Source organism: Loxodonta africana, chromosome 18 (genome assembly GCF_030014295.1).
Source record: "Loxodonta africana isolate mLoxAfr1 chromosome 18, mLoxAfr1.hap2, whole genome shotgun sequence".
Taxonomy (NCBI): Eukaryota; Metazoa; Chordata; class Mammalia; order Proboscidea; family Elephantidae; genus Loxodonta; species Loxodonta africana.
In genome coordinates, this window is record NC_087359.1 from 48,949,903 (window position 1) to 48,964,406 (window position 14,504).

A 14,504-nucleotide genomic window follows, 5' to 3' on the forward strand; every position below is an offset into this window, starting at 1 on the left:
CTGAACTAAATTTTTTTATTCCAGGTTGTTGCCAATGGCTAATATACAACATGATTTCTGGGCCAAATGTGTTTTTCTAAAGCCAGAAATGCTTATATTTCAAAATATAAATAACATTTCAGAGGCAATATCTATTACATACCATATATTTGCTTCATTAGTATGGGTGACAAGACACACATTTGCCAAAAAAGAAATGAGTTTAGAAGCTGAGTAACTGGAAATGTGAACAAAATACTTAAACCCCAGGAAAACAAAGTAAGTACAAAGACTTTAATGCTTTCCTTGTCACCCTGTGTTCACTAAATGTTCCTTCAGGAATTTTTCTAGATCTTTTATTTATTTTATCTGGTTAAATGATCATCAAAACCTGTTAACATGAAATCCTACCAGGAAAAGGTGGCAGGATTAGTGATCCCTGAAGAAAGGGATGTGTCTATCTTTAGAAACTTGTAATGAAAAAAGAATTAAGTAGAAAGGCTCATATGCTTTGCATTCAAAGCTGTCTTACATATTTATAAAAATACCTAAGGGAGAGAGAGAAACATATTAACATACCATGAAACGTACATTTTACGATAACATTGAGTGCAAGTTTGTATCCTATATCCTCATGAAAAGATTAAGTTTTGACACAAACATCTACAAAATGCTGCACAAATGACCTTATGCTGGTGGAGTTTCTTTTGAACATAATAATCCTCTGTAAAATACCTAGAGCTGAGTTCTACCGCACAGCACGAAGAAACAAACAACGTTCAGCAATAATTCCTGAACACTAACCCATGAGTTATTAATTGCTGCCTCCTGCGCTCCGCTCTAGCTTTCTTATTCAACTTCTCCTGCTACAACCATTCTTTGAGCTCACTGGAGCCCTAATCCATGGACCTCCTGCCTTCTCAATCCATCAGTCTATCACTTTCTTCATTTTCGTCTCTGTTACAGTAGAGAATCACAGCAGGCACTCACTCCTTAAACAGGATGATCATGAAAGGACACTTTAAGGAGGTAACAAGGAGCTGAGACTTGAAAGATGTAGGAAAATTGTCAGGAGAAGAATATTCCAGGTAGAGGGAGCAGGAAGGAGCTCCTGTCTTCTATTATCTCAGTGCAGTGAGTTCAAGTCACCACAATCTCTCTACAGTGAGTGACCAGTCCAGTCCACAGACTCCCCTTCAATCAGCTCTCTACAGGCAGTTCAATAGATCTTTCCAAAAGCAAATGTAATTGCTACCTTTATGAATTGAGTTGTATCCCCCAAAAACGTGTGTCAACTTGGCTAGGCCATCATTCCCAGGACTGTGGGGTTGTCCACCATTTTGTGACCTAATGTGATTATCATATGTGTTGTAAATTCTAACCTCTATGATGTTAATGAGACAGGATTAGAAGTTGTATCTTGAGTCAATCTCTTTTGAGATACAAAAGAGAGAAGTGAGCAGAGAGACATGTGGACCCCCTACCTCCAAGAATGAAGAACCAGGAGGAGAGAGCATTCTTTGGACCTGGGGTCCTTTGCTAACAAGCTCCCAGACCAGGGGAAGATTCATGACAGGGACCTTCCCCCAGAGCTGACAGAGAGAAAGCATTCCTTTGAAGCTGGCACCCTGAATTCGGACTTATAGCCTCCTAGACTGTGAGAGAATAAATTTGTTTGTTAAAGCCATCCACTTGTGGTATTTCTGTTATAGCAGCACTAGATAACTAAGACAGTTACCAACCTAACTGAAATCCTTATGTGGCTTTCCCCTGGTCTTAGGTTAATGCTGTTGGCATAGTGGTTAAGAGCTATGACTGCTAACCAAAAGGTCAGCAGCTGGAATGTACCAGATGCTCCTTGAAAACCCTATGGGGCAGTTCTACTCTGTTCTCTAGGGTTGCTATGAGTCGGAATTGACTCAACAGCAATGGTTTTTTTTTAGGTTAAAAGCAAAAAAACAAAACCCATTGCCATGGAGTCAATTCGACTCATAGCGAGAGGTTAAAATGGCCTCAATGACTTGTGCAATCAGCTCCTACTCACCACTCTAGCCTCAGACTCCAACCATACCCCAAACCATCTTCTGTGCTCCAAACACATTGGATTTCTCTTGGTTCTTGTTGTGCCATGCTCCCTTCTGCCACAGGGCCTTTGAACATGTGATTCTGCTTGGAACCCTCTTCTCCCTCCGTGTCCCTAGTCAATTTCTAGTCATGATACAGCTCTCAGCACCAGTGTCGATTCCTCAGGGCAGCCTTCTCTGGACCTTAATTCTAGGTCTGGTTCCCTTGTGATACATTCTGTTGGAATTGTACTCCTTTCCTTCAGGGCATTTAACTTAGTTTGTAATTATACATTCTTGGTGTTAATTATTTGATTAACATCTCTCTTTCACACTGAACACAAGGTCTTTGTTGGCTCCCTACAGTATCCCCAACATCTAGCATAGTATCTGGTATACAGTAGAAAGTCAAAAGTTAGTTGAATAAGCAGTTGTGTGAGTAATATCCTAAGTCCTGTGGGATGCACAGAAATTAACAAGACACCTGTCTCCAAGGAAGCTGCAAATGAAAGGGAATGATAAAACATGAACATGACAGAATGCCTCTCTAAGGAAACACATGGAAGCGTCTGGGAAGGGGTAAGGGGAAGACTTACTTTTGATTGCATATCCTTTTGTACTTCTTGAATAAATACGTACGTGTGTGTGTTACTTTTAAAGTTAAACAAGCACACTTTGAAAAAAAAAATAAAGGCAAAAAACATTAAGTAACATAAAAGAGGTATAGAATTCCAGAAGAGTTCAGGGGAAAGAAGGGTTTCTTCTTGCTAACTCGCTGCCGTCAAGTCAATTCCAACTCATAGTGACCCTATAGGACAGAGTAGAACTGCCTCATAAGGTTTCCTAAGAGTGGCTGGTGGATTCAAACTGCTGACCCTTTGGTTAGCAACTGACCTCTTAACCACTCTGCCACCAGGGCTCTTGTTCTGGCTAAAGGTCTCAGTAAGAAAACTTCGTGGGAAAATTATCATTTGAATTGGACCGTGAAGGATGAGTAAGATTTCAGTGGAGGTACAAAGGGACGGAGGGCGAGCTCCCAAGGAGAGGGAACACTGAGCAAAAGAATCTGGGTAGGAAAGTTCTACCAGACTGCAGAAAGACAACTGAGATGAGACGAAAGGTCGGTGGGGATCCATGCAAAGGAGATGAAGCTACAATGTCAGGGTTATTATGGGGAGGACAGGGAATGCCAGGCTAAGGAATCCTGACAAATGTGGTAGGCAACACAGGAGCCCTGGAATGTACATAAGACAGCATGAGGATCAGAACCGTGCTTTGGGGAAGTTCATTTGGACCCAGTGTGGAAGGGGGAAGAAGCAGGCAACAGGAAGAAAAGCAGGATTAAGACAACCTTACTAAACCTCTGTTCTTGTGCGGGGGGGCCGGCTAGAAAGAGGCTAGTTTGCTGTGTACTCAGAAACAGTAAAGCTATATTAGGAGGCCCTGGGTAGCGCAAGCACTGGACTACTAGCTGAAAGGTTGGCAGTTCAAATTCACCCAGCAGAGAGCCTTGGGAGACAAGACTGGCGATCTACTTTTGAAAGGTCACAGCCTTGGAAACCCTATGGAGCAGTTCTGCTCTGTAAACGTGGGGTCATGATGAGTCAGTCGGAATTGACTCAACGGCAAATAAAAACAACAGCTATATTAGCTGAAAAATATTGCGACCCTTAACTAATATTGATGAGACAGGAAAGTAGAATGCCAGACAGATAGCAGAGATGACACCAACAAGTCTGATGATACTGATGAGCGAGGAGAACAACGTGAGAAATTTGGGTGATAGGAACAGGAAATTGAAGAAGAGGAGCTGGTTTTAGTGACGGATGAAGGGGAGAAAAGATAGGAAAAATGAAAAGATGAATCTATTCAAAACGTGGTAAATTTGAAGCAGCGGCAGACCACTAAGAGATAGCTATTTGGGAAAGAGATTAGAACTGGAGGTAAGGATTTGCACCTAGATGGTCCGAATTAATAAGGCACCACCTGAAGAACAAGGGCTGAAGAAAAAATGGTAGGAAATGTGTGTCTGAGGAGCAGATGGAAGTGAAAAATGGTCAGAAAACATAAGTGAGAACAATTAAAAAAGGAGATGAAGAATAAGGACAAAAAAGTCCTCAAGCTGACAAGCTGAGGAAGGGGGAGGCTGTTAATTATAAAATGCTGACAGATATCAGGACTTTGAACCAATTTGTTCCAGTTCGAAACCCTGCTGAGAATTTGCATTTCTAACAGGTTCCCAGGGGATGCTAATGGCACTGGTTAGGGACCAATTCTGAGAATCGCTAAAAAAAAAAACCAGTTGCCTTCTAGTGGATTCCAACTACTAGCGACCAAATAGTAGGGCCAAAACATAGCGACCCCATAGGGTTTCCAAGGCTGTAAATCTCTAAGGAAACAGACTGCCACATCTTTCTCCCACAGAGCCACTGCTGGTTTTGAACCACCGGTCTTTCGGGTTTGCAGTCCGACTGCTTTAACCACTGCACCACCAGGGCTCCTTACTAAGAGAGCAGTGGCTCTTGAAATTTATTATACATAAGAATCACCTGGGAATCTTGTTAAACTATAGATTCTGACTTTGTGTATCTGCAATGGAAATGTAAATTTCTATCAGGTGTATAAACCAGAATGAACTGGTTCGAAGCTCTGCCAGATACTGAGGCTGAGAAGCCCGCTAGATTTGGAGACTTTAAACCACACTGAATAAAGAGTGCCAAGTTGGAAGACAGGAAGGAAAGAAAGCCAGGTAGCAAGGCATAAGAAGAGAAAAGACATCACCAAGAAAGTGAAAAGACAACCTGCAGAATGAAAGCTTTTTTTTTTTTGAAGATCATAAACCTGATAAGGGACTTGTATGCAGAATATGGAGTCCCTGGGTGGTGCACTCAGCCGCTAACTGAAAGGTTGGAGGTTCGAGTCTACCCAGAAGTGCCTCAGAAGAGAGGCCTGGCAATCTATTCTCAAAAAGTTAGCCATGGAAAACCCTATGGAACACAGTTCTACTCTGACACAAATGGGATCACCATGAGTTGGAACTGACTGAACCGCAAATGGTAAAAAATTCAGAATATATAAAGAACTCTTGTTAACTCAAAAATAAAAAAAGATAAATAACCTAATTTAAAAAATGGGTAAAGGATCTGAATAGAGTAAGCTCGCAGGCTTTCAGAGCATAAGACTTTCTCACAAATAACAGAGGAGGGCACGGGGACACCTACCTAATGGATTTCTTCTATAGTGAAACGAGCCTCCTGCAGAGTAAGTGGGCTGGAACACGCTTCCCAGCTGATGTGCGAGGACGTGATTTAGATTGCTAAAGGAGACCTGTCTGAGACCCATCAGTTTTGCACAGATCTTATGGACAGCATCATTCTCATGAACAAGGAGGGCATCCGAAGATTGGTACAAGTGAGAGAGAGTCAAAATGGAGTTGTAGTTCTGAACAATAACCTAGAAAGAAAAACATCAGAAATAAGAAAGGCAGGAGTGAAGAGTGGTTAAGAGCGTAGATTCTGAAGCCATCCTGCCTGCGTTCACATTCCTGGCTCTGTCACTTTCTAGCTGTTGGTATGATTTTGGACAAGATATTTAACCTCTGAATGCCTCAGTTTCCTCATTTGTTTAAAAACAAACAAACCCATTGCCATTAAGTTGATTCCAACTCATGATGACCCTGAGTTACAGGTAAGACAGGGACAATAATTACACTGGTCTCCGAGAGTTAGAAAGATTAATGATATAATGGAAGTAAAGTACTTAGGAATAGTGCCTTGTACATAGTAAGGGCTTAGTAAATGTTGGCTATTATCACACTTCCTTCCTACATCATTTCCTATAGTGAGTTATCTCACCTCCAGTTTACTGATTCTCCTACTAGGCTGACCAACACGAAATTGGCCTATATACAAACTTCTTCCCCATGGAAAAAAAAAAAAAACTATTTGAAGGTTGGCAATGGCACCATGAACCCCAATATGAGGTCAAGGTCTGTCCTGCTTTACATACTGTAGCCAGAGGGACTAACTCAGGGTTGGGTTCCTGAGAGGGCATACACAATCATCTTTTTTTGAAATTTTAAAAAACGTGGACACCTAGTTTGTTTGGAAAAGTTTAAGTTAAGTGAATTGTACTCAAGAAAGTATCATGTTGCATAATCACTCCTGAAGCTGTAACTTAACATGTCCAAAGAAAGAGTGAGAATCAATTTCCTACCCACATTTATTTCAACTGGAAAGAATGCAAAATATAAAAATTTCAATTAATACGTTCATACCTCACCGGTTCCATAAGGCCATATAACCTGATTCATTTTAAAAGAGTTTGGGTACTGATCTTGTAAATCCCGGGTAACAAAGGCTCCTAGCCCTGATCCCGTGCCCCCGGCCATACTCATTATGATGAAAAAACCACTCAAAGAGTCACATTTCTCCACTTCCTTCTGAATTAGGTTCATTATAGATTCTTCGTGCCTGGGTCCATGAACAGAGTAACTATGCAATGCAAAAGAGACAAACATAAACCCTTTTAAAATTGACCACAGAGATGCAATGCAGAGATAGACATAGGACAGAGCGAGCTTTTCAAAGCTGCGCAAGTGAACTAATTCTCACGAAAGATACAAGTACTCTGACTGGCAGAATTTAAAATACAAAAATATATTTAACAGGTGAATATGACTGCTAGGAGAGGGCACTGACTAGGTACAGGAAATTCTCTTTTATGGGACATTCATTTACCAGGAGCCTTCAATGACCAAGTAGTTCTGTGTAAGTTTCTGGTACAACATAATATTTGATACTCATAACAATAGTCCTAAAGCAGTGGTTTCAAACTTTGCTGCACATTAAAATCACCTGGGGACCTTTGAAAAATCCCAATACCTGGACTTTATCCCAAGCCAATTAAATAAAAATCTCTTGGAGCGAGTCCTAGGCATTGAGACTTTCCAAAGATCCCCAGGAAATTCTAATGTGCAGCAAAGTGCCGGAACTACTGCTTTGTAATATTCTTGCCCAATAAACCAGAATACTCGCCAGATACAGATAATATACTGACAGTAAGTCAGCTGACAGCATGACAATGAAGAAGGTGGAAAACCTTGGGGCAAGAGATCCTTCATCATTACCTGTACCTGAAGCACAGACACAGAGACTGAATGAGAGTTTCTTCTGGGTGAATTCAAACTTTAAAGTAGCAATTTCAGGATTGTGTGCTAGTACAATCTAGAGTATATCAACTCTACAATTGTAACTACATTGTCTATTAATCAACAATGTATCTGTAACTAAACTGCAAAATATGTGGAATTATTCTTACCCATATGCCCAGTTGTTTCCAGAACCTTGTCTTTGACAGAAGCATGCATGCTGACCATATTTCCATCGGCCAGACCGGGCAGCCTTTGATAGTGTTTGATTGATAACTTTAGGTTCCATGTCAACAAGTACAGCCCGGGCAACTAGAACTAGCAAGGGAAAAAAATCGAAAGAAAAAATATTTCAAGGAGGAAATTTTATAGTAGTTAGTGTTGTCGAATCCAGCAGAGAAGTTAAGTGAATTAAGAAAAGAAAAACAGCCATTGAATCTGGTAATTAGGAAACTTTTTCTTAGAGTAGCTTCAGAAGTGGTGAGGGCAGAGCAAGATTGCACTGGGTTAAGGAGGGCTCTCCATTGAGAATCTTGGATAAGAAGGCAAGAAATTAAGAAAGAAGAAAACTTTAGTCAAGGGATTTTTTTTGTCTTGCTTTGTTTTAGACTGGTGAGATCTGAGCACGCTCATGTGCTGAAGGAAAGATGCCACTGGGAGGCAAAAATTGTCAATAATAGAAACAGATGGGAGAGAGCAAACATAGGTCCCTAGAGAGATGGGGGAGGGATGGGGTTCAGACACCAAGTGGAGGGCTTGGCCTTGAAAAGGCTGGCTACCTCAGACTAAAGGAAAGAACCATGGGCCACACATACCTCCATTTTCCTCCTCACTGAAGAACCTTTCTTTGCAAGACGCTTGATAGGCCTCATTCTCCTTCTTGGAGCAGAGTCCCTGGGAACAGTATGAGTCACTAAATAAAGTATCAAACACTTCAAAACCAATCTGATTGCCACACTGACCAAGTTGCACTGTTACTATTGACATGCTGAGCCACAAAGTCCCACCAAAAAAGTGAGCTACCTGTAATAGAAAAATATAGACTTTGAGAACTATTATATTACTAAAAGAACAAATAAAATGCCACATATTAATTATATCTTGATTAAAAAATATAATTTAAAAATGCCATATATGTACAGGGTTGCAAATGAAATTGTTATGTTGTCTAAGGTGCCAGTCATTTAGGAAGTTCTCCTTTTCTTTATGGTTTTGCGATTTGTGATTTACTATACTCAAATACATTCATACACAGCTTCCACAATCTGATTCATACTATTTTCTTCAGCATGCATTTAAGACAAAGCAAAAAGAATGCTGATCGACGGGATTACGTAGTAATACACAGTTCACACCACATGGACACATAGAACATAGAATTTCTCTCTGCAATCACGCATTTAATTAACAGTAATTTTCTCTCTTCTAAATAATGACTTTCTCTCCCTTCACCAACCTCCTTTCTGGCTTGATAACTACAATTACACTTTGTGACCTCTTGGTTAGCAGCCCAACTCTTAACCACAACGTTCCCTGGGCTCCTTAGCTCCAGTACAGGAAGAAAGCCGGAGCTCGGAGAAAGCAGACCAGATGAAATATTAGAACTGGTTTTCATTATGTTTAATAAACAAAACAGACAATTTTTGATAAAGACCTCACACCAGGTCTATGCAGCAGTGGAAATGAGCCACGGTTTGTGAGCCAGGTTCTGTGCTTCAGATTTTCAAACAATCCTACAAACCAAACCAAACAAAACACACCAAAATCCTACAAAGCAGGCATTATTATCCGCTTTTTACGGATAAGGAAACTGAGGGTCTGGAAAGTTTTGTGATTTCCCAAGACCACCAGACTAGTAAAGAGCAAAACCAAGATTCTCCCTTTCCCCACCGGCCCCAGGAACCCCTCATTAAAATAAACTCACTCACTGACAGCCCCGGTACTAGTCGCTTCTGTCTTGTTCAAACTTCAGAAGGCCAATCCTCTCGTTATGCGCATGCTCGCCTTCAACACTAAACACTGCCAAGAACGAATGCGCATGTTCCACAGACTGAGCGTTTTGGGGGTAAGTGGGGTGGTGGGTGCGTGTGTGTGTTTCTTCTTATTCAGAAAGGTTAATTACGCATGTTTAATTTCAATTTATCAACATCAGATATGGTACGCATGCTCGCTGTCCATCAAAAGCTTGAGCTGACAATGCGCATGATCTAGCCTCCAACCGAGGCTTCGGCTGGCATTCTGCGCATGTCTCTCCCAGGACCTTGATCCTGGCAATAATTCTACGCATGTCCACTGCCCACAGTTCGGCTTCATGGGACCCAGTACGCATGCTCTAGCGCTGAACTTGAAGAGCCAGTCTACGGCCTAGGCGCAGTCGCACTAAGCCTAAGCGGCCGGTGATGGCGGCAGCGGCGGCAGTGGTTGCGGCGGGTCCGGGCCCATGAGGCGACGACGGAGGCGGGACGGCTTTTACCCAGCGCCGGACGTCCGAGACAGGGAAGCTGAGGACATGGCAGGAGTGTTTGACATAGACCTGGACCAGCCAGAGGACGCGGGCTCTGAGGATGAGCTGGAGGAGGGGGTGAGGCCCGGGGTCCCGGGGGGCCCGAGGTGACAGGGCTGGGGCGGCGGCTAGGGCCCGGGAAGCCAGGCGTGTCTGAGAGCGCGGAGACCCAGGGGGGCGCGAGTAGTCTTCGGGAAGGGCTGGGAGGCGCCCCGCGCGGCGGAGGTGGCCCTAGGTGTGAGGCCGCTGCGGGGCTCGCAGGTGCAGGTCACTCCCCCAGCTCCAGATCAGCGCTGTCCCGAGCAGTCTGTTTGTGGAGGGAACGAGGAAGGATGCGTGATCAGTTCCTCGAGCTGTGGCACTTGTGTGTGGTGGAACGCGGGTGGTGTGAGCGTGTGTTGGGGGGAGGGAGGCTGGCTTGTTAGGTGTCCCGTAAAGTGCAGGCGAAGTGCGGAAGGGTTTCCCTTCAAGTGTAAAATTTCAGGTATTAAATCCTCAGATCTCCCACAACTACCTCTCTTCTCGGCCTGTCGCTTCTCTCCTAGGAAGCGCTCAGCTGTTAGAAGTGACAGCTGAAAACTTCTGTCGGGAGTAGCGCTGCCGCTGCTGTTACAGCCACCAGGAGTTTTATTTCTGGAGCAAGGGGGCTCAGCTGCATCTTCCAGGGTTTGTTTGTTTGCTTTTTTTTTTTTTTTTAACCCCCTTCCGTGTGATTTTTTATAAAAGCATTTGTAACGACACACGGCATTTGTAATTAACTTTTCTTCTAGATGAAGATGTCTCTCTTTTTTGAAATATATTTATGTAATTTTGGGGTGGAAAAAACCCACTGTTGACAGCTGTGATTTGGCTTGCCAAAAATAAATTGCTTGAATTGAGACTTGTGAATGGTGGTGTGAGGGCTTTCCTTGCTGTAATTTAGGATGCTGAATTTAGAATTCTTTTTCTAATGCATAGCTTGGTTTTACCTTTAACAGTTTGTTATTTATGAAAGATCATTCTTTCTTCAAGATGAATTTGTTGAAAAATCACAAATTGCACCTGATGTTCAAAAACGATGTTGTCATACTAAATCACTTATCCTGGGCTAATGGCATCAGCATAACCTCAGTGTAATTTAGGTTCTAAATTCCACTGTCTAATGAGTACATGGGTTAATGACTCGTGTCATACGTTTGCTCTAACTACATAAGGGGCTCCCCTTTTCTTTCCCCACGTACAATTTTTCTGCTATGGCAATAAATTGCACCCTGCTTGTTAAAAGATTTCAATGCTACATATATAAAGAACTTAAGCAACTAAGTGGGCTAAAATAATAATAACTATTCTTTTCATGATCAAATGAGTCTAAATCAAAATCACACAGTTTAGAATGTGGATAAGAGGTATGTGCTTTTTAAACTGCTATGTCTGAGTATGGGATTCCGTTACTCTCTTAAATGAACACCATGGTACACTAAATAACAATTTGAAACAAATAGGGGATTACTTTCTTAATACAGGTAATTCTGCATCTTTTTATGTTTTTTTCTGCTCCAACTTCCATTACATGCACCATACTGTCATCAGTTATAGTATTTCCATATAGCAATGATTTTGGGCCAGGGTAGGGAGAAAACGAGATAGGAAGGGTGCTTTATATTTTTGTGAGTTAAAATGATATAATTTCCAAACTATGAGTTTATCCTCCTTTGAAAATACACCACTGTATTAAGACACTTGTTATGAACTGGGACCCCCTTGGTATGTGCTTCAGAAACAGTGTGTAGTCCAGTTTTGACCTTCTCCTGGGCTTTTGTTTTGCTTCCTACAAGCAAAGTAGGATTTTGAGAGGATGTGATGGAGATGGCCTGAGAAATTGGTGGATATAGGAAAGAGCAAGAAGTGTGGTAACTACCTGGGAAGAGGATAGAGCCAACCAAACCAGTTGCCATGGAGTCCACTTTGAGTAAACTCAGACTTGTGGTGACTCTATGCGTGTCGGAGTAGAACTGTGCTCCATAGGGTTTTCAGTGGCTGACTCTTTGGCAGTACCATGTTTTTATGCAGGTAACATGTGCCTTCTATGTTTGTTTGCCAAGCACTCCCTCCCCCCACAAGATATTTTCATAAGAGCCTCTATGCTGATTTTTTAAACATGTTTCTGTAAAAAATTAGCATAGCACACTTATGAAAATAACCTGGGTCGGGGGGCAAGTGGTTGGGAAACAAACTACAAGGTGCATGTTATTTGCATAAGAGTATGGCAGGTCACCAGCCATTTCTTTTGAGGCATCTTTGGATAGTCTGAAAACTCCAGCCTTTTGGTTAGCAGCAGAGCTTGTTAACCGTTTGCACCACCCCGGGGCTTTGAGGAATAACCTTAAGTAAAATACGTCTTACTTAGCAATGCTTTGGGAGTTGAAATTGTTTCTTTTGGGTGTGTTATTCTAAGAGGTGCCTCAAGGTAGACAAAGTTGGGGTGGGATTGGGGTGGCAACCCAAGGAGAATTGCTTACGTCCAGGTTACTCGAAATAAAAAAAAAAAATTCTGAAGAATAATAAAAGTTTAGTTTCTAGGAAAATGTAATATTTTCCAGCCATTTATGTAATAGCTATTAGTTTATTACACAGACTTTTTTAACAATGTGTATCAGAGTAACCTAATCTCTTGATTTTATAGTAAGGAAACTGAGGCATAGGCCAGAGAGATGATTCCCCAAGATCACATAGCTAGTGGTAGTGTCTTCTGACTCAGTTCAGCAAGCTTCATTGCACAACTTCACTTTATTTACCAGTCTTGATCATAATGTGCATCTTTGTGGTGTGGCAGAAGTGAGTTAAAAATCACTTCTACTACCCTCCCTATGTGACTTAAAATAAGTTGCTTAACCTCACTGATGGAGCCCTAGTGGCACAGTGGTTAAGAACTTGCCTGCTAACCAAAAGGTTGGCAGTTTGAACCCACCAGTCACTCCTTGGAAACCCTATGGGGCAGTTCTACTCTGTTCTGTAGGGTTACTGTGAGTCAGAATTGACAGCAACAGGTTTGGTTTGATTTTTAACCTCACTGTCACTTTCTTCTTCTCTATGAAATAACGATGGCATGAGGTAAAGTATATATATACACCCATTACAGTTGAGTCAATTCTGACTCATAGCAACCCTATAGGACAGAGTAGAACTGCCCCCTGTAGCGTTTCCAGGGAGCGGCTGATGGATTCAAACTGCCAACCTTTTGGTTAGCAGCTGAGCTCTTAACCACTGCACCACTAGGGCTCCAAAGTATAGAAAGTACTCTCAAAATATCCTGGCATGTTAAGCAGTTAGCTAGTTCACAGAAATAACTGTCAGTATTACTCGTTGACAAGGAACCATCATTCAGATTTACCTTCATCCTTGCCTGTTGTTACTTGCCATCAAGTCGATTCCTACTCATGGTGACATGTGTATGCAGAGTAGAACTGCTCCATAGAGTTTTTAAGGAGACTTAAGTGGAGTTATACATACTAGAGGTGGTTCAGTTTTACAACTGTTGCATCAGGTTTTTTTTTTTTTTTAACAAAAAGCATTGTAGTCCTATTTAGAGAGGGGTGTTTTTCTAGGTGTGTTACACTAAGTGAATCCTTATTGGTAAATATGATGTATTTACATAGCATAGTCAAGTTCACTCTTCAGAGTAAAAGACGAGAAGTCTGAACTGATACTCTTATGGATGAAACTGAATGCCTGCTACTAATAAAAGAAAACTCAAACCAAATCCATTGCCACTGAGTTGATTCCAACTCATAGCGACCCTAAAAGATAGAGTAGAACTGCCACATAGGGTTTCCAAGGAGCGGCTGGTGGATTTGTACTGCCAACCTTTTGGTTAGCAGCTGATTTCTTAACCACTGTGCCACCAGGGCTCCCATCAACTAATAAAAGAGCCTGCTTAAATACATAAAATCCTCCAAAACTCATTGCTCTTGAGTCTATTCCAACTCATAGCAACCCTGTAGGACAGAGTAGAACTGCCGCATAGGATTTCCAAGGAGCGCCTGGTGGATTCAAACTGTAGATCTTTTGGTTAGCAGCCATAGCTCTTAGCCACTACACCACCAGGGTTTCCATGCTTAAATACATAAGATGAATATATTAAAACTGATGGGTTAAAAGTATCTTTGATTAGTTTTTTTTTTTTTTTTTTTTGTAGTTTCAATGGTGATGTCGTCATTATTTGGGGGCAGTGAGTTGAAACTAAGGGAAAGTTTTCCTCCAGAGAATTTCATTAGATTGTGAAAATGTCAGAAACTTCTCTGCTTCTGTGGAAGCACAAAGTTTAAAGAGTAATAGAAAACTTATTTAGTTAAAAAAAAAAAAAATCCCTAAGTTTTACTCTACTAGTTCAAAATTTGAAATAGTGATAGAGGTTTGCTGCACAAATTCAAATTGGGACAGCATACTTTTACTATGTAAAAACTTTAACATTTTTTAGTGCTTTGGCAAAGCAATAGTAGTATATTCAAATATTCATGATTATCAAAAATTATAGAAAAACACACTGTTATCAACGCTTATCTTACCTTGTAACGTATACTTACCATAAACCAGGAGCTGTTTTTAATTCCTACATGTACAATTCAGCAACATGGAGTATATTCTTCAAGTTGTACATCCATCCTTGCCCTCCTTTTCCGAGTTGTTCCTCCCCCATTAACATAATCTTACTGCTCCCTAAGTTTCTTATCTTTCAGGTTGAGCAGCAACCGTTCTTAACTAGTCCAAGATTTTGGAAAAGTTTTACCCTTTCCTCCCAGTTCTTCTGAATTACTGAATTTTATTTAATATT

The 14,504-nt window shown here is 41.4% G+C and overlaps 2 protein-coding genes across 9 annotated transcripts in view; one reads left to right on the plus strand and one right to left on the minus strand.

Annotated features, from left to right (window-relative positions):
• The window catches only part of TUBD1 (tubulin delta 1), a 40,848-nt gene extending 31,426 nt beyond the window's left edge, over positions 1–9,422 (minus strand). The window contains exons 1-5 of one of the 5 annotated variants that reach the window (XM_023553523.2): positions 9,116–9,422; positions 8,007–8,214; positions 7,362–7,509; positions 6,319–6,535; positions 5,264–5,495 (exon numbers count right to left, since the gene is read on the minus strand). In XM_023553523.2, the coding sequence (XP_023409291.1) occupies positions 5,264–5,495; positions 6,319–6,535; positions 7,362–7,509; positions 8,007–8,178 (769 nt within the window). In that variant the 5' untranslated portion in view covers positions 8,179–8,214; positions 9,116–9,422. The remainder of the gene's footprint in view (positions 1–5,263; positions 5,496–6,318; positions 6,536–7,361; positions 7,510–8,006; positions 8,215–9,115) is intronic. The other 4 variants (XM_010594278.3, XM_003414575.4, XM_010594279.3 and 1 more) reach the window with 4 other exon arrangements.
• A 137-nt stretch (positions 9,423–9,559) lies between these two features.
• The window catches only part of RPS6KB1 (ribosomal protein S6 kinase B1), a 38,754-nt gene continuing 33,809 nt past the window's right edge, over positions 9,560–14,504 (plus strand). Inside the window, exon 1 of one of the 4 annotated variants that reach the window (XM_064271308.1) lies at positions 9,560–9,772. In XM_064271308.1, the coding sequence (XP_064127378.1) occupies positions 9,632–9,772 (141 nt within the window). In that variant the 5' untranslated portion in view covers positions 9,560–9,631. Of the gene's footprint in view, positions 9,773–10,266; positions 10,361–14,504 lie in introns of those variants that run through there. The other 3 variants (XM_023553521.2, XM_003414574.4, XM_023553522.2) reach the window with 3 other exon arrangements.